Source organism: Carettochelys insculpta, chromosome 22 (assembly GCF_033958435.1).
Source record: "Carettochelys insculpta isolate YL-2023 chromosome 22, ASM3395843v1, whole genome shotgun sequence".
Taxonomy (NCBI): domain Eukaryota; kingdom Metazoa; phylum Chordata; order Testudines; family Carettochelyidae; genus Carettochelys; species Carettochelys insculpta.
The window spans coordinates 14,646,990-14,664,572 of record NC_134158.1 but is presented as its reverse complement, the minus strand read 5'-3'; the positions used below and the strand labels follow the sequence as shown (position 1 = coordinate 14,664,572).

Sequence of the window (17,583 nt, the reverse complement as noted above, 5' to 3'; positions counted from 1 at the left end):
CTGGACCCCACTGCCCTCCCGCAGCTGCGGGGAGAACCCAGGAGTCCCCTGTTCCAACCCTGTGCCCTATGCAGGCCACCAGCCTGCCCAGCTGGCCAGGCCTGATGCCAGCTCAGTGGGGCAGGCTGAGGAGCACCAGGCAGGAGCAGGGCTGCAGGGACCCGGAAGGTACCACTGTGCCCTGGGATTCCCCCCGCCTAGCTCAGCAGTGCAGCACCTACCCCCAGGCCAGCTGCAGCTGCATCTTCCCTCCTGTATTGTTACCCCTGAGCCCCATTCTCCCCCCAGCCCTGCCAGTGCCCCTCACTCCTGACCCACAGCCCCTGCCAGCCCCACCAGCTCTGACAGTGTGCTGGGAGAAGGTGGGGGGTGGTGAACTGATGGATGGAGGAAAAAGAAGAAAACAGGAAGGGGAAGGATTCACAGGGATGGAGGGGAAAGAAAAATAATCAAGGGCAAGAAGAAAAAAAAACAACACAAGCAGCCACCATTTCCCAGGATGTCCTGCGCTGCTCTGCGTTTGAACCCCCCCGCCCCCAAGCCAGGACATCCCATGAGGAATGAGAAGAATCCGCTCTCTAAACATCTGGCCTGAAACCCAGGAGTCCTGGCTCCCAGCCCCCAACCATCCCCCCAAAGCCAGAGAACCCAGGAGTCCTGGCTCCCAGCCCCCAGCCATAACCACTAGTCCCCACTGCCCTCCCACAGCCAGGCAGAGAACCCAGGAGTCCTGGTTTTTTTTTCTGTTTCCTGGCAGCAGCTTTCTGATGAATTTAAATGACCATGTTCCTTGTACCCCTGCCAGATGAGGACCAACATCCCAGGGTGAGGGGTCAGCAACCACCGTCCTTGTGGACAGTTCCCTACTGTTTTCTTCCTCTCTACCTGCCTGACGCGCCCCAGCACTGGCCCCTGCACAGGCTGAGAGTCCCAGCATGCAGGGCTGGTGGAACAGCCGCATACGTTGTGCCGCCATCTCCAGCAGTCAGTGGCAGCCCGGCAGCCGCTTCCCAGCCCTCTTTGTGTGTGGCACGAAGTCGGTCCTCTAGGGACCCTGCCACCCGCCCAGCCTCGTCAGGCCCCAGCCCAGCCTCAAGCTCGGCAGGGGGACAAGCCTCTGGGCTCTCTCCGTGCCCAGCGCGTTGCCCGCAGTGCTCTCCGGCCCGGGGCCAGCAGAGCGTTGCATGTGAGCACGTGCCGGAAGTAGTCAGCGGCCACCAGGCCTAGAGTCCAGTGTGAGTGTGAGTTGAGCCCTGCTACGGGGTGTAGGGCACAGAATGGGGAGCAAGGGGTTCTGGGTAACAGACTAGGACAGTAGGACAGCGCCCAGGGGGTTCTGGGTAACACGCTGGGACAGGTGAGGCCCAGGGGGTTCTGGGTAACACGCTGGGACAGGTGAGGCCCAGGGGGTTCTGGGTAACAGACTAGGACCCCCGGGCAAGGCGGAGCAGGGCGGGGCCTTGGAGGGGTAAACTGAGGTGAGCCCACCTACAACTCTGGCAGCCATACAGCAGTCAGAAAACATGAACTGGAAACACCTGCTGGCCCGTTTGAGAAACTCTCCCAGATTGGCTGGAAGGGGCAGAGAGTGGGGCACAGGGCCTGCCCCCTCTAGGGGCAACCAGCCCCACTCGGCCGTAGGGCAGGGCCTGCCTGGCTCTGGGGTGGGGGTGGGGGGGCAGGGAGTGGAGGAACAGTCTCGGACCAGCTGGGAGCCTCACCTTTGCAGCAGGTTTAATTCACACAACACAAGCGCGACCCTGATTCGTCACCCTGGAGCAATATTGCAGTGCTGAGAGGCCCTGAACGGTCACCGTGTCCCACTATTTATCCCTGCACCCCAGCCCAGCCCAGTTCCCATGGCCAGCCCCTTTTGCAGGGTAGCTCATAGAGCTCAGCCTCCGCCCTGCGCCTGTTGGGGCTGGGACCCCCCTGCTCTGTTTGAGCTCAGCCCCCCCCGTGCCCGTCGGGGCTGAGACCCCTCAGCGGGGGGGTCCCAGCCCCAATGGGCACAGGGGGCTGAGCTCTATGAGCTGTCCCCCAAAAGGGGCTGGCGATGGGCACTCTGAAGCACCCCTAAGACTGCAGGAGGGACCAGCACAGCACGTCCCCCTCTAGTGGCCACGTGGGGTACTACCTGCGACCAGGTGCACTGACTCCCTGCAGCGCCCCCTGGCGCTGGGTCTGCACCAATCAGAACCAGTGGGGTGGATCGGTCCATGGGGATGAGGGAGTGGGGCAGAAAAATGGGGGTCATACCATTTCAGGGAGGGGAGTAGGGGTGTCCATTCAGGAGCAGAGAGGCGTTTCCAAGGCCAGGGAATCATACCATTGTGGTGAAAGGAGGGGGAAGATTTTGGAGCACAGAGGATGTACCAAGTGAGGGGAAAGGGGGAGGTTGGAGGCGGTGCCATGGAGGGGGAAAGTGCAGAATGAGGGGGTCGTACCACTTGGGTGGAAAGGGGAGGAATGCACCACATGGTTGGGGGGATGGAGGGGAGACCCTGGAGAAGGGAGGCTGTACCATGCTGGAGGGAAAGGGGGGTCCTTTCAGAAGTTTGCCCCTTTCAATAAATAGAGGAAATTGAAAACAGCACAAAGGGGCTCGGGGGTGGGGGCAGCTGGGCCAGGGCAGCCCTGGCATGGGAACAGAGGAGCCAGAGGCCAGTGAAGAACTCAGTGTCCGTGGAGTCGTCTGTAGCACATCTAGGTGGGGAGAACCTTCACCGGCTCGGGGGTGGCTCCCTGCACAGCGCCTTCCCCGTGCAGGGAGCTCTGCCAGCTGGAGCCGTGTCCTTGGCTTCCTCACGAGCGGGATGCTCCTGTCTCACCCTCCAACTTTCTCTTCTGCTTTTCCATCACAGCTTCCAGCTCCGAGACTTTCTTAACATCCTGGAAGGGCACATAGGGCGTTAGGCATGGGCCAGGGTATCCTCAGGCCCCTCCCAGAGCCAGGGAGAGAACCCAGGAGTCCTGCCCCCCACCCCCCCGCTTTGATCACCAGACCCCACTCCCCTCCCACCAAGAGAACCCAGGAGTCCTGCCCCCCAGTCCCGCTCTAACCACCAGACCCCACTCCCTTCCCAGAGAGAGAACCCAAGAGCAATGGTCCATCTAATTTTTGCCATCCATGTGCGGAATAAATATTATATGCACAGAGGCTTGTTTGGATGTGCACCACCCATAGAAAAGGGCCACCATCTGTGGGCGCTCTGCTAATCAGCTGGGCAGCATTTGACTCTCTCCTGGGCGGCCGCTCCAAACACTCAGCTCACTGCCCAGGAGTCCTGGTCCCACCAGTTCTCCCTGCTCAGGCCACCAGACCACACTGCACCCAGCACTAGGGAGAGAACACAGGTGTCCTGAGGTGGACAGATGGGGTGGTGGGGAAGAGATTGCGGTACCTCCAGCATGGCTTTGTGCACGGTGACCTGGCTGTAGACTCTGGCACCTTCCTCAGGGCTGGCGGCCTGGAAATCAGCCTTGGACAGCAAGAAAAGCTTAGATCCATTCAGCACCCCCAGGGTGCTCACAGTCCTAGGGCAGGAGGGGGCAGTCAGGCCAAGTGCCCTACACACACCCCTCTGCTGATCAGTCCCCAGTGCTGTGAGCTTCCCCCCCGCAACAGTGCCCCCATCTTGGGACCCTCCCAGTGCTGTGAGCTTCCCCCCCCAGCAGTGTCCCCTGCAGCCATGGATGGTGAAGCAACAGTACAAACAGCATAAGCCCCCCACCCCCATTTGTCACGTGATTGGTTAATTTTTTCCCCCCATCCTCTTTTCTGATTGGCCCAATTAGTGATTGGCCTCTTTCTGTCGCCTCCCGGGCTGCCCTATGAAATGTGATGGCCAAGGATTCTGCAGGAAGGCATCACCCAATCATAGCTGGCCTGGGATCCAGCTGGCCAGTCGCAAGTGGTGGTTCTGAGATGCCACCAATGAGGGAGCAGCAAGAAGGCAATCAGCCAGGAGAGATGAGTTGATTCAGGCAATCACATGGGGGGAGGGTCCCACCAGCCAATCAAAAGCCACAAGGCTCCAGAACAGCCAGTCAGAGGAGGAGAAAGGCCATGTCAGGCAGCCAGTGTCATAATCCCGCCCCTTCACCCAACCAATCCGAAGTCAAGAGGTGGGGAGCCAGCCAATCTGAGGAGAGCTGGACTGGCTAGCAGAGGATGGTGAGCTGCCCCCACCAATCAGAAGCCAGGCAACAGAGGTATCAAGAGAGCCAATCAGAGCGCGCCCAGGCGCCTACTCACAGGGGCCCAAATCCTTTGGCCTCCAGCCAGGCCTGGACCTCGGCCGGGTCGGAGTCATAGTCCAGGGGCATGGACGTGTCGGGCGTCCGCTGCACGAGGAAGGGCTTTGGGGAGGTAGCCCGGCCGGCCGCCAGGCGCTGCAGCAGCTCCTCGTTCAGCCGCTCTGCCGGGCAGGGAGCTGCCATTACCCACCATGCACCACGAGAGAGCCAGCCCAGGACCCACACATGGGCTCCCCTCTGGGATACTGCCCCCCTCCTCCCCACACCCAGGGGCATGGCCTGGGGACCCCTCTGGCATACTGCCCCCCTCCTCCCCACACCCAGGGGCATGGCCTGGGGACCCCTCTGGGATACTGCCCCCCTCCTCCCCACACCCAGGGGCATGGCCTGGGGACCCCTCTGGGATACTGCCTCCTTCCTCCCCACACACAGGGGTGGGGGCCCAGTGATTCGCCATGAAACACTGCCCTTTCCAGATCCCACAGGGAGGGGGCAGGGCCTGGTGACCAGCTCAGAGGTACATCTTCCCCTGCCCCCTCCCACAGGATCAGCTTGGGGTCTCTGTGGGCCCCCCCCCCCCCCCACACACACAGGGGTCCTGACCTCTCTCATTGGGGTCTATGCCAGGCTCCTTGGAGCCATTCCAGTTGGGCCCGTTCGGGGCAGAGACGCTCTTTGTCGATGCCGGCAGGGCTGGGGGGGCCTAGTCAGGGTCAGAGGTAAGGGGAGAAATGTTAGCGACCCACAGCTCTGTGCTGTGCCCCTGTCCCTGCCCCACTGAGCAGCCAGGCTCTGCCCCAGGGCTGGGTGCGAGCTGGCGCCCCCCAGAGGTGCAGTTCTCTGCCCCTGCATTGCTGGTCTCACCAGGACCCTGCTCTGGCCAGGGCTGGAGCTGGCGCTGCTGGTCTCATGGGGCGGGCGGCCTGGGCTGTGGCTCTGCCCGGCGGGCAGCGGTCGGAGGATGTTGTAGGGGACGTACCCCTGCTGGCCGGAGCGCTTCTGAACCTTCCACCACTTCTTGGAGTTGTCCAGCACCTGGGGGGGACGAGGCGGCTCTAACGGCAGCGCTCCAGGAGGGCGGAGTGGGGGCACCCCTGGTGCTGCGAGCTTCCCCCGAACAGTGCCCCCAATACTGTGAGCTCCCCACAGCCAGCACCCCTAGATGGGGATGCCGATGCTGCGAACTTCCCTTCCCCCGCACAGTGCCCCGGTGCTGCGAGCTTCCCTTCAGCAGTGCCCCCAATACTGTGAGCTCCCCGCATCCAGTGCCAACCCCGATGCTGTGAGCTTCCCCCCCAGCAGTGCCCCCAGATGGGGGCACCAATACTGTGAGTTCTCCCCAAGCAGTGCCCCTAAATGGGGACCCCATTGCTCTGAGCTTCCCCCACAACAGTGCCCTATTGCTGCAAGCTTCCCCCAGCAGTGCCCCAGTGCTGCGAGCTTCCCTCCCAGCAGTGCCCTATTGCTGCGAGCTTCCCCCCAGCAGTGCCCCAATGCTGCGAGCTTCCCACCAGCAGTACCCCCAGATGGGGACCCCAACACTGTGAGCTCTCCCCAAGCAGTGCCCCTAAATGGGGGCCCCATTGCTGCGAGCTCCCCCCCCCCAGCAGTGCCCCAGCTGACTGAAACTAGCCACAGACTCACTTCCAGGATCTCCCCCTGCAGCACGGACATCTCGTTGTTGTTCCTGGCTACGAAGTCGTAGGTACAGCTCACTAACTGCCCTTCTTTTGCATGTCTGTGGCTGTGGGGAGAGAGGAGCCAAACTGGGGGACCTCTTCTCCCCAGGCGTCTAGTGGTGAGAGTAGGGGGGGGTCTGGGAGCCAGGACTCCTGGGTTCTCTCCCTATCTCAGGGGGTCGAGTGGGGTCCAGAGGTTGGAGGGATGCAGCCAGGACTGCTGGCTTCTAGCCCCTGTTCTGGGAGGGGGACTCATGTCTAGTGGTGAGAGCAGGGAAGCTCTGGGACCCAGGACTCCTGGGTATTATCCTCCTGCCAGCAACGGGAGGGAGAGACCCTGAAACCCCCCAGATCTGCTCCCCAGAGATGCTTTTCCCCTTATTCCCCCAGGGTGTGGACTCCCCAGCCATACACATGCAGCAAAGTCAGAGTGTCAGCACCACGCCGGGGCCCAAGAGGTCGCACAAGGCAATGCGGAGAGCGGGAAGAAGGGGACCCCCAGCAGCCAGGCCCATGCAGGAGTCGGGAGGGGGGGAAGAAAGGAGAAAAGGTCTGTGCCCCCCAGACCCCTCCCCCTCCCTACCTTGGTTGGGCTGCTGGGGGTGGGGCGCTGGCGGGACCGGCTGGCTCTGCTCCGAAGTCCTCCTGAGTCCTTCCCTCCTGCCTCTCAGGACAGCTGGGGCACCCCTGGCCCCCCCAATCCCTGCTCCTGGGGCCTAGCTCCCCCCATTCCCCCACAGGGCTCCCCCCCAACCTCTAAGCCCCTCTGCCCCCACCTCCCTGCCCCCGCCCCCTGCTGCATCAAACCTCCCAGCCCAACCCCCCTCCCCCAAAGCAGCCCCCCACCTGACCCCCGGCCTCCCCTGCCCCCTCACCACCGAACCCACCTGCCCCCCACAAAAAGAAACAGAGAGACAGAACAAAGAAAAGGCCTTTTTTAGATTTCTCAGCTCAAGGTCCCACCCCCACCCAGCCCAGCTCCTCCCCCCGGGGGCCCCCCAACCTCCCACCCCCACAGAGCCCTCCACTCTCTCTGAGCCCCAGAAACCCCTCCCCGCTTTCCCTCCCTCCTGCCCCCCATGACCACTAGGGGATGGGGGCAGCGTGGGGGAGCAGCCTGGGGGGGCCGGGGGGGAGTTACATACCCATTGGCTTCTATTGGAGGAGCTGATTGCTGCAGAAGGAAGGGGGGGAAGTCAGTGGGGGGGAGTGACCCCCCTTCTGAGACCCACCCCGCATCCCTCACCTGGCCTGCTGCCCCGCCACCCTCTGATCTCCCTGACCCCCCGTTTCCTAGTCAGCCCCATATCCTGCCGTACCCAGCACCCTCTCCTGCCCCCCAGCTCCTTCCCCTCATTTACCTTTCCCTTCCCCACCTGCCTCCTCCCCCACCCCCGCCACTCACCTGTGCCCGGCGTGCCTCGTGCAGGTGCTGGGCCTCCACGGGGTCCTCCCAGGGCTGCCCCGGCGGGACCCAGCCGCTGCAGAAGCTGGGGGTGTAGGAGGCAGCGTGGTCCGGGGGGAACTCCACCCTGCGGGGAGAGGAGCGGCTGGCTGGAAGTGAGGGAAACTGAGGTGGGGGGGTGGGGGGGACACAGTGCCCAGGGTGTCCGGGGGTGGATGCCAGGGACCCAGGGCAGAGCCATCCCATGGAGAGCCTCCGACCCCCCACCCCAGCCCCAGGGTGGGCGACGTACCGGGGCCGGGCCCAGTTGTTGCCCAGTGAGCGCCACAGCTCGGTCTCCTGGGGCTCCAGGCAGCTCCGCAGCAGGGTCACGGCCTCCGAGGTGAGCATGGGCAAGCAGATCTCGCTGGCGAACTCGGGGCCCCCCGACGCTTCCACCACCTGTGGGCAGGGGGAGGTGAGAGGTTCCCCCCATCCCTCCAGCCCCTCTGTGCCCCCCCCAAGATACGCAGCCACAGCCCTTCCAGCCCACCCGTCCCCCAGTCCCTGCAGCCCCCTGAACCCCCACTGGTCTCCCCTCCTCCTACACCCCCAGCCCCTCCCAGGAGACACCAAGAACCCCACTCCAGCCACACCCCACGCATGCTGGGGCCCCTCCCCACATAACCCAAGCCCTGAGGTACCCCCTTCTGCCCCCCTCAGCTCAGAGCCCCCCAGGTACCCCATCAGGAGCTGGCGCTCTCACATTCCCCCAAACCCCTCTGGGATCACTCCCTAACCCAGCCCTGGGAATTCCCGCCCCAGAGCCTATGGCCGCCCCCTGCTCCCCCTCACCATTTTTAAGGGGGCAAACAGAACGTGAACCAGCTCCTCCGAAGTGGGGTTCGAGATGTTGGACTGGAGTCTCGCCTGTGGGGAGGGGAGAGAGACCCCACTCTGCGTGAGTGAACCCTGCACACTCCAGAGGGGGTGGGGCGAGTGACCGGACTCCTGGGTTCTCTCTGTAGGGAATGGGAGCTGTGCTGGCAGCGGGGTGGAATCTGGAAGCCAGGACTCCTGGGTCCCATCTGCAGCTCTGTGGGGGAAATGGGCGGTACCCCCCCATCCCCAGCCGGCGCTCACCAGCAGGCTGAAGGAGTATTTCATCTTGGCCAGGGTGTCCTCGAATTCTTCCATGGCCGGCGGCCGGGCCCGCAGGGTCAGCAGCCCCTCTGCAGGGGGAAGAAAGGGTTAACCCTGCACTGGGGGGAACGAGGTGTCTGAGGGAGGGAGGGAGGGAAATCTCGGGGAGGGGGGCAGGGCTCTCTCTCCACCCCCAGCTCCCAGCAGCAGACCCCTGGGGGCGTGGGGGGCAGATGGGAGGTGTCGGGGAGCAGGTGAGGGAAGACGGGGGGTCTTGGGGTGCCACGGTCAATCTCTAGCCAGCAGTGGCCCCTGGAGTGTGCTCAGTTTCCAGTGGGGTGGGCATATGGGGGTGTCTCAGCCCCCCACGGACAGAGGTCTCTCCCACTATGGGCGGTTCCGGGGGGACACGGGGGTGCATGGGGGCAGACGGGGGGGCGGGGCTCAGGATCTCTCACCCCCTGGCTGGCGGCGGCGCCCCCGACTGGAGCGCTTCAGCTGCTCCAGGACCTGATGGGCCTCAGCCGATTTCTGCAGTTTGCCCACAAAGGCCTCGATGTCATCGAAGACCCGGTTCAGCAGCTCCTGGGGTGGTTAGGGGGCTGGAGGTGAGCGGGGGGCACCCAGCAGAGCCCCCCCTAACCCTGTCTGTGCAGGGGGAGGGGTGCAACTGTAGCACAATGTCCCACCTAACCAAGGACAGGTGCGACTCCCAACTGTGCCCCACAGAGCTGAGCATATAACCTCAACCCCAGCCCCACTGCATCCTCCACCTCATTCTCCTCTGCCCCCCAGCCCTCCCCTAACTCACCACATCACGCTCCGTCCGCAGCGATGTCCGTGCGGCTGGGGGTAGGAAAGACAGAGGGTCAGGACACCTGGGTTCTTCCCTGGCTTGGAAGGGGGGAAGTGGGGCTAGTGGTTAGAGCAGGGACGGTTGGGGGGTTCTGGACCCCTGGGTTCTATTCCTGGCTTGGGAAGCAGAGTGGGGTCTGGTGGTAAGAGCAGGGCAAGGCTGGGGGCCAGGACTCCTGGGTTCTTTCCCAGCTGGTGGCAGGGTGGAATAGGTATATATGGTTCGAGCTAGGAGGGGCTGGGGGCCAGGACTCCTGGGTTCTCTCTCACAGGTTGCCAACCCATCCCGCTCTCTCAGGGTCTCTCCTGGATTGGGTGCTGTCTCCTCGGGGCGGCGGTAATAGCTGCGGGAGGTCTTAAACCCCCCAGGAGTCTGGTCAGAGCTGCAGGGCAGGGCGGCTCTGCACGCTGCCCCCACCCTGAGCACCGACTCTACAGCTCCCATTGGCTTGAACAGGGAGCTTCAGCCAATGGGTGCTGTCGGGGGGGGGAGCCTGTGTGGAGCCACCTGAGGCTGCAGGGAAGAGCTGGTGTCGGGGGGGCGGGGGGGCAGAACAAGCAGGCAGGGAGCCTGTGCCCTGAGCCCCTCCCACACCCCAGCGCTCAGCCCCCTCCTGCACCCTAACCCCCACCTCAGTCGAGTGAACCTGAGTAAGGGCGGGGCAAGCAAGTGACAGCGGGAGGGGGAGGGAGTGATGGGGGCGGGGCTTCAGGGAAGGGGCGGGGCCGAGTGATTGAGTTTGTCTAATTAGATGGTTGGCAACGCCAGGATTCTCCCAGGGCTTGAGGAGAAGAGTGAGGGCTAGTGGTTAGAGCTGGTGGGGGGGGGGGGGGAGAACCCGTACTCCTGGGTTCCCTCCCCAGCTCTGCCCCAGCACCTGCATCTCTCTGGCTCTGGGTCTCCATCTTCTCCTGTGAGGCTGAGGGGGCGATCACCACCTTCCTGGTGGGGGGCGGGGGCCGGGAGCCTGTCCCCCTCGGGGCTGAGGGGGGCACATTCTGCAGCTTTTCCTGGTTCACTCTGCAAAAGATATGGGGGAGGATCGGGGGGGTGACAGAAACCAAAATGTCTCCAAACACCCCCTGCTCCCACCCAGCTGGTGCCGCCCCCCCCCCTTGAGATAGACACCCGCAGCTTCCGCCCCCCCGATGGGCCCCACCCTCTGGGGGATTCACCCTCACTGCCCTGGGGACAGTCCTGAAACCAGCCCCATGGAATCCTCACCCCTATGACCCACACCCACTGTGGACCCCACCAGCACCCGCCATCAGGGCCTCTTCACCCCAAGGTCCTGGTGTATAAGCTGCACCCAGGCCAGTCAGCCTGCCCTACACCCTGGGGCCCCCCTCAAGGCTCTCGCCCAAAGCTCCCCAGGCTCCTGGCCCACCTGAGTGCCTCTTTCCTCTGAGCGTTGCCCCCCAGTTTGAAGTCTAGCAGGGCGCTGTTAATGTCCTCCCGGATCAGCTCCGCCTGCAGGAGGTAGAAATGGTACGGGTCAGACACCGGGGTAGATGGGCCCCCGGGGCTGAGCTCAGGGTGGGATTCCAGAGGAGATGGGCCCCAAGCTGTGTTTGTACGTGCAGGAACTCCCTTGGGTGGGGTGGTGTTGGCTGGATCAGAACACCCAGCATGCTTTGTGGTGGCTGCCCTGCCCCCACAGGTGGCATGTGGCTCAAGGAGATACAAAAGCACTTTTGGGGAGCAGCTGGCAGCTGTTATTCACCCACAGGGAGGCAGGACTTCCTGGAATGCCTCCCAGGCCCTTTCAAGCTGATTGGCTGAAGCATTAGAGAAATCCTGCTGGGAGGTGGGACTTCCTTCACTGGGCACTCCAGCCCTAGGAAAGTGATTGGCTGATGCCACAGGGAGTCCCCTCCCCCAGAAGGCGGGATTTCCTGCAATGGCCTATTTGCCTAGAAGTTCTACATGCTGGTTGGAAGATAGAACTTCTTGCCACAGAATTCATGGCTCTGGAAGGTGATTGGCTGATGACAAAAGGAAGTCCCTGACTTCAGAAGGCGGGACCTAGGAATCCAAAACTGGAAGGAACCTCCAGAGGTCCCCTGCAGAGGTGGCAGGACCAAGCACCATCTAGACCAGGGGTGGGCAGTAGTTTGGTGCAGGACCTGGGATGCAGGAGGGCGTTGGGGTGGTACAGGCAGGCTCTGGCTGGGACGCACAACTCCTGGCCAGAAGAGCTCCAAGACAGGCTTCCCTGCCTGCCGCCAGCCCGACCGCCTGGCTCTCTGTGCTGTGGGTAACGGCTAAAAGGGGCCCCGAGAGTTGAGAGCTCCCCCACACTTGGGGGCCAGATGAAAAGGGGTTGTGGGCCGGCTCTGCCTGCCCCAGATCTTAGTCACCCCAACGGGGGGCTACTGTCGGTCTGAAGCCGCAGAACCAGCGAGCTGTCCTGCGGCACCTTGGGGGCCAAGATTTACTGGAGCCCAAGCTTCCGTGGGCAGATCCGGCTCACAGAGCCCAGCGGGTCTGTGCCCACGGCAGCCTGTACTCCAGTAGATCTGCTAGTTTCTAAGGCGCTGCAGGACTGCTCACTCCTGCTGAGCGGGTGTCTCTCACCTGCTCTTCATCTCCCACGGCTGCCCCAGCAGGCTTGGCCCAGGGTTTTACACCCCCACCACTGGGGAGCCTTCGCAGGTGATCCCACCTAACCCGCCCTGGCTGCAGGTTCAGCCCATGGCCCCATGTCCTGTCCACAGAGGTTAAGGAGAAGTTTTCCCCAGGCTCCCCCCAGCCGGGCTCTCCAGGCCTGTCACTGGGGTTGCTCTTCACCCGACTTCTTCCACGGTCTTGCCGAAATGTGGCACCCGGAGCTGGCCACTTCCTGCCACGCGGGCACCACACCCTGAGTGGCCCCCTGCAGCAAGAGGGGGTGGGGCTTGTGATGTCATCATGTGGGCGGGGTCAGCCAATGGGGGGCATCCCAGGAGTCTGGGATAACCCTAGGGGGCAAGATGGGCGGAGCAAGGGGGCGGGGCAGCGATTCCCTCCCCTCCCCCCATTTAAAGGTAAGCCCAGAGTTTATGGCATGAGCAACCCAGGAGCTGGGGTAGGAAGGGGCGGGGCCAATGCCTTCAATGGAAAGGGGCGGGGCTAATTATGTCAAGGGGCGGAGCCAGTGGCACTTAAACAAGACCCCCAGGAGTAGAGTAGGAACCCAGGCGTCCAGGTGAGCACCCCAAGGGCGGCTCCTCACCCCGATGTGGTCGCACTGGAAGAAGTGGGCGTCAGGCTGGGGCTGCTGGAGCTCCTGGCACACGAGCAGCAGGAGGGTGCGGGAGCTGGGGGTGGGCAGCACGGCCTCGCAGCGCAGCACCCCCGGCAGCCTGTAGTTCTCCAGCTCTTCCTGCAGGGGGCGACAGAGTCACTGGTGGCCTGGCCCCCCCAGCACCCCCTGGGCCCAGCACCGCCCCCCCAGCAGCTCCCCTCTGGGCCCAGCAACGCACCACCCCCCAGACGCAGCATCCTCAGGCCCAGCACCCCCCAGGCCAGCCATCCCCCTCCGCTTCTCCTGGACTTAGCGTCCCCAGCCCCCCTCGCCCGCACACCTGGAAGTGAATGTCCAGCAGTCTGATGGCCGAGCCGGTGACCTGCAGCAGCATCTCCTGGGCCCATAACTTGCCCTGGGCCTCCATGGCGGCCACTTTCTGCACGGCCTCCTCCACCGAGAGCCGCTCCACTGCCTCCCCCAGTGGGAACGTCATCAGATGCTGGGGGGGGGCAGGTGTGAGCCATGGACCTGCCCCCGTGCAGCACTGGGATCCTGCACCCCCCTCCCCACTGGCCCTGGGCCTGCAGCTCCCCCCATGCTGCCCCCGGGCCTGCAGCCCCCCACAGCGCCCCCTGGCCCCAGGGCGCATCTCCCCCCATGCTGCTCCCAGGTTCACAGTCCCCACGCAACCACCACATGTCCCTCGGGCTTGCAGTCTTCCATGCAGCTCCCAGCCCCTCCCTCAGTCAGCGCCCCGGCCGCACCCAAGAGCCCAGCTCACATTGACTGTGTATTGGGAGACGTCGTTCATGATGTAGCTGGAATATTTCTTCCTCTGCTCTGTGAAAAGAAGGGGAAATTATAAACAGGGAATGGGGCAGGGTCTGTCCCCTCCAGGGGCACCGGCTCCCACCCACCCCCAGGGCAGGGTCTGGCTGGCTCATGGGGGCAGGGAATGGGGCAGGGTCTGTCCCCTCCAGGGGGACCGGCTCCCACCCACTCCCAGGGCAGGGTTTGGCTGGCTCAGGGGGGCAGGGAATGGGGCAGGGTCTGTCCCCTCCAGGGGCACCGGCTCCCACCCAGCCCCAGGGCAGGGCCTGGCCAGCTCGGGGGGCAGTTAGGAGCAACCTTCTCAGCATGCCCTGGGGAAACCAGGTTGGGAGCCGCCACTGGGACCCCACCCCCATTTCCCTGCCGTTCTCCTGGGGGAACGCAGTGATGGGTCAGCTGGGGGGAGGGAGACGGCTGGCGGGGAGGGGGAAGCACTTTCATTGCCTGTTTGTGCCTTTGCCAGGACTAGCCTAAGTGGGGTACGTCACAAAACCCTACAATAGCACCGCCCCGCTGAGAGACCCTACAGTAACACCGCCCTGCCCCCGCCCCACTGACAGACCCTACACTAACACCACCCCGCCCCCGCCCCACTGAGAGACCCTACAGTAACACCGCCCTGCCCCCACCCCGCTGACAGACCCTACAATAACGCAGCAGCTTGACACAGAGACTGTCCAGTCAGGCAGCAGCACACCGCGTTGCCCCCCCCCCCCGCCTGCCCCACCAACAGAGACCAGACAACAACACATCAGCTGAGGAAAGACCCTACAATAACAAAGCCTGCCTGTTGGAGTGCGCTGCCCAGCAGAGCGACCCGACACTGAGACCACAGCGCAGCCAGTCACAGGGGCTCTCTCGGCTCCCTTGTCAGCAGAGACCCCCAATGGCAGCACAGCAGCCTGCCAAAGAGCTGAGCGAGACCCTACAATAACACCCTCCCCCCGGGACAGGACTCACCATAGATCGCCCTGGCGCTGGGCTTGGAGACCCCACTGCAGAAAGGGATGAGAGAAAGTTAAAACCCGTATGACAAAGCCAAGGCCTGGCAACACGGGGAGAGGTTACTGAGGTCCACTCCCAGCCCAGACTCAGGCAGAGAACCCAGGCATCCTGGCACCCAGCCCCCCACCCTGACCTGGGCAGAGAACCCAGGCGTTTGGCGTCAAGCCCCCCACTCACCTGCCAGAGGAGCTCATGGTACTGACAGACTCCGCACTTCACGCTGCACCTTTGGGGAGAGGATGAGAGGCAGAAAATCACTGACAAGAGTCGGGGTGGTGCCCTACAGAGCTGGGGCAAGAACCCAGGAGAGCTGGCTCACCCCCTGCTCTACCCACAAGCCCCCTCTTCCCTCCCAGGCCAGGGAGAGAACCCAGGCATCCGGGGCAGGCTGGCCTTTCCCCCTCAGCACCCCTGCTGTGATTCACGCCTCGCGGAACTGGGCTGTTTATCAAGGGCGTGGGACTCTTCCTCCAGAAAGACATCACCATGCCCGAGGGTGGCCCCCACCCTCCTCCAGCCCAGCAGCTCCCCACCCCACTCCTGACCGAGGAGCCTGGGCAAGGCAGACTCAGGCCTGGTACCAACATGGGGCTGAGCTGGGGGGGGTGAGTGTCCCCCGGTATCCCCCCTCCCCTTGATTCCCCCCAACTTACCCACTCGAGGCTACTCGAGGGCCCCCCAGAGGCAGAAACAGCAGCACCGGTCGGGGGCAGCTGGTGAGAAAGGGGACCCCCCAGCTCCTGGCAGAGGCAGCTCTGGCTGCTCTTGGGTGCCTGGGAACTGTCCTATCCCCACTGTCACCTGGGCACAGGTGTGGGTCCAGCTCCGCCACACACCCAGCATACCTGGGCAGGTAACCCTCTGCCCCGCCCCCGGTCCCCCCTCCTACCACCTGCTCAGCCAGCTGTGGAGACAAGGCAGAAAATAACCCTCATCCCTAGAGATTAGATTTGGCAAGTGGTGGGGCTGGGAGCCTGGACTCCTGGGTTCTCTCCCCATCTCTGGGAGTGGAGTGGGGGCTGGAGACAGACAACCACAGTAGCAGAGAGGTGTTAGAATAGCCCTCCCCCCTCGCGTGCCTTTGTCACCCAGTGCATCCAAGAGCTGGGTGTGTCCCATGCCAGGGTGCAGAGCAGGAAATACCGGCCTGGCAGGGCCTGCCCCAGGGCTCTGGGGTGCAGCCAGTCCTGGGGTGCGGCAGAGGAGCAGTTTATAGAGGGACCCTTTACCTAGTACTGAAGTCAGGGGACAGCCCTCCACTGAGCCTGTTTCCTGCAGCCCAGTGCACCCTGCTGGGTCCCCACCCACCACCCCACACTGGGCCCCTCACCCCACTCCCTACAGCTCAGCACCCCCTGCTAAGTCCCCACCCCTCTCCCTGCAGCCCAACACCCCCTGCTGGGTCCCCAACTGGCTCCCTGCAGCCCAGCATCCCTGCTGGGTCCCCACCCCACAGACCAGCACTCCCTGCTGAGCCTCCCCCTTGCAGCCCAGCACCCCCCACTGGGCCCCTCACCCCACTCCCTGCAGCCCAGCACCCCCTGCTAAGTCCTCACCCCTCTCCTTGCAGCCCAACACCCCCTGCTGGGTCCCCAACTGGCTCCCTGCAGCCCAGCACCCCCGCTGGGTCCCCACCCCGCACCCCCTGCTGGGTCCCCACCCAGCACCCCCTGCTCTCCCCCTACCCGGCTCCCCGCGGCCAGGGTTAGCGGGCCCAGGCAGCTGGGGCTGGGACCAGCGGAACCAGGAGCCGGAGCCGGGAGAACAAGGGCGAGGGGACGGAGCCGAGCCCAGCCCGGAAGGGAGGGCGACCCAACTGGGACGCAGGACTCCTGGGTTCTCCCCTGGATGGGGGAGGGGTGTGCAGCCCAGTGGGAGCGGGGCTGGGACCAGGACTCCCGGGCTCGATCCACACCTCCCCTCCCCGCTTGGCCCTGGTGGGAGCGGCTGAGCGCCTGGTAACCCGGCTCCTCTCCTCTCCCCCGCCCCGTCTCGGACTCCCGGGCTCTTTCCCAGCCCGGGGGGGGAGGGGTGATGTTTGGGCGGGCGCCGGACGCCTGGGTTCTGTGACTTTGCGGCTGCCCGGCCCCTCACTCGGGCGGGGGCGGGGACAAAGCGGCCGCAGGGCGTGTCCCGCTGGCTGCGCACTTCCCATGGAGGCGCCGCCGTGTTTGCTTTGGGGGCCTGGGCGGCTGTTTTCCCTGCGCTGGGCGGGGAGCAGCGGCTAGTGGTTAGAGCGCGGGGGCAGGGGGCGGGGGCTGGGAACCCGGACTCCTGGGTTCTCTCCCTGGCTGGGGGAGGCGGGAACGTAGGCTCCGGGGTGCCGTGACGGCCAATCGGCTGAGCGACCCCGCTGAACCCTTTCCCACGCCCCACCCCTGGGAACTGGCCAGCGGCGCCGCTCCCGCCGTGCCCGGGGCGGGCGCTAGTGAGCCGGGGGCCGCAGGGGGGACCCAGCCCGCGTTCCCGGCCGCCTTGTCCAGCCAGGGGCGGAATAAATTGGGCCTGTGCCCCAGGACATGCGCCACCAGCCGCCCAGCGCTCAGCTTCCAGGGAACCGGACTCAGCCCGGGGCTGGGGGACTCTGCCGCACTTCGGGGGCGCGGCCCTTCCCAGGCAGGGGTGACGGCCGGCCCCCCTCGCTTGGAGCCGGCCCCGTCTGTTCTGTGCAGCTGGGAGCCAGCTCCCTCTTCAGCGCCGATGGAAACCCGGCGGGGCGGGGCGGGCTGCAGGTGTTGGGTTTGTACAGCGCCTGGCACCGGCAGGGCAGGGCGGGGATGCGGCTCAGGGGGAGCCGGGTGCCACCCCGCCGCCGGGGCCAACGGCTTTGGTTTGCCCAAGAGGCAATTTTATACCTTGTGTCAACACCCACAGGGGAAAAACAGCCCTGGGCCCTTCCTCCTTGCGGGGAGAGGCAGGGCCCCGCCTGGCACAGCTCGGGCCCTGGCTTCGCTGCTGGAAGGAGCTGCTCTGAGCTTGACAGCTGCCTGCCAGGGGATTAGTCACCCCGTGCCTCAGTTTCCCTCTGTACTTTGCACAGCACTGAGGGATCTACACAGCTGGAGGCAGGGAGCAGAGCTGGGGGAGCCCACAGGCAGCTGGGACAAGTTTCAGGCACCCAGGGAGGGGAACCTGGCAGAGCCGGTTGCTTGGGCACAGGGGGTCATACAGGATCTAGCACCCGCCCCCACTGTCC

The 17,583-nt window shown here is 64.5% G+C and overlaps 1 protein-coding gene across 3 annotated transcripts; it reads right to left on the bottom strand.

Annotated features, from left to right (window-relative positions):
• Window positions 1-1,722: 1,722 nt before the first annotated feature.
• EPS8L1 (EPS8 signaling adaptor L1) lies at window positions 1,723-16,609 on the bottom strand. Of its 3 annotated transcripts, none has more exons than XM_075015943.1 (21): window positions 16,073-16,609; window positions 14,565-14,613; window positions 14,343-14,377; window positions 13,333-13,391; window positions 12,889-13,050; window positions 12,537-12,686; window positions 10,710-10,792; window positions 10,200-10,342; window positions 9,278-9,312; window positions 8,925-9,051; window positions 8,467-8,555; window positions 8,179-8,253; window positions 7,637-7,785; window positions 7,345-7,471; window positions 7,085-7,113; window positions 5,905-6,004; window positions 5,125-5,295; window positions 4,864-4,963; window positions 4,259-4,421; window positions 3,405-3,537; window positions 1,723-2,892 (listed from the first exon to the last, which is right to left on the bottom strand). In XM_075015943.1, exons 2-21 carry the CDS (start codon window positions 14,579-14,581, stop codon window positions 2,806-2,808), a joined length of 2,034 nt encoding a protein of 677 aa, XP_074872044.1. In that variant the 5' UTR covers window positions 14,582-14,613; window positions 16,073-16,609; the 3' UTR covers window positions 1,723-2,805. The 3 variants fall into 3 exon arrangements, with proteins under 3 accessions (XP_074872044.1, XP_074872042.1, XP_074872043.1); XM_075015941.1 differs by lacking the exon at window positions 16,073-16,609 and adding an exon at window positions 15,041-15,664; XM_075015942.1 differs by lacking the exon at window positions 16,073-16,609 and having other exon boundaries at window positions 14,565-14,720.
• Between the last annotated feature and the right edge of the window lie 974 nt (window positions 16,610-17,583).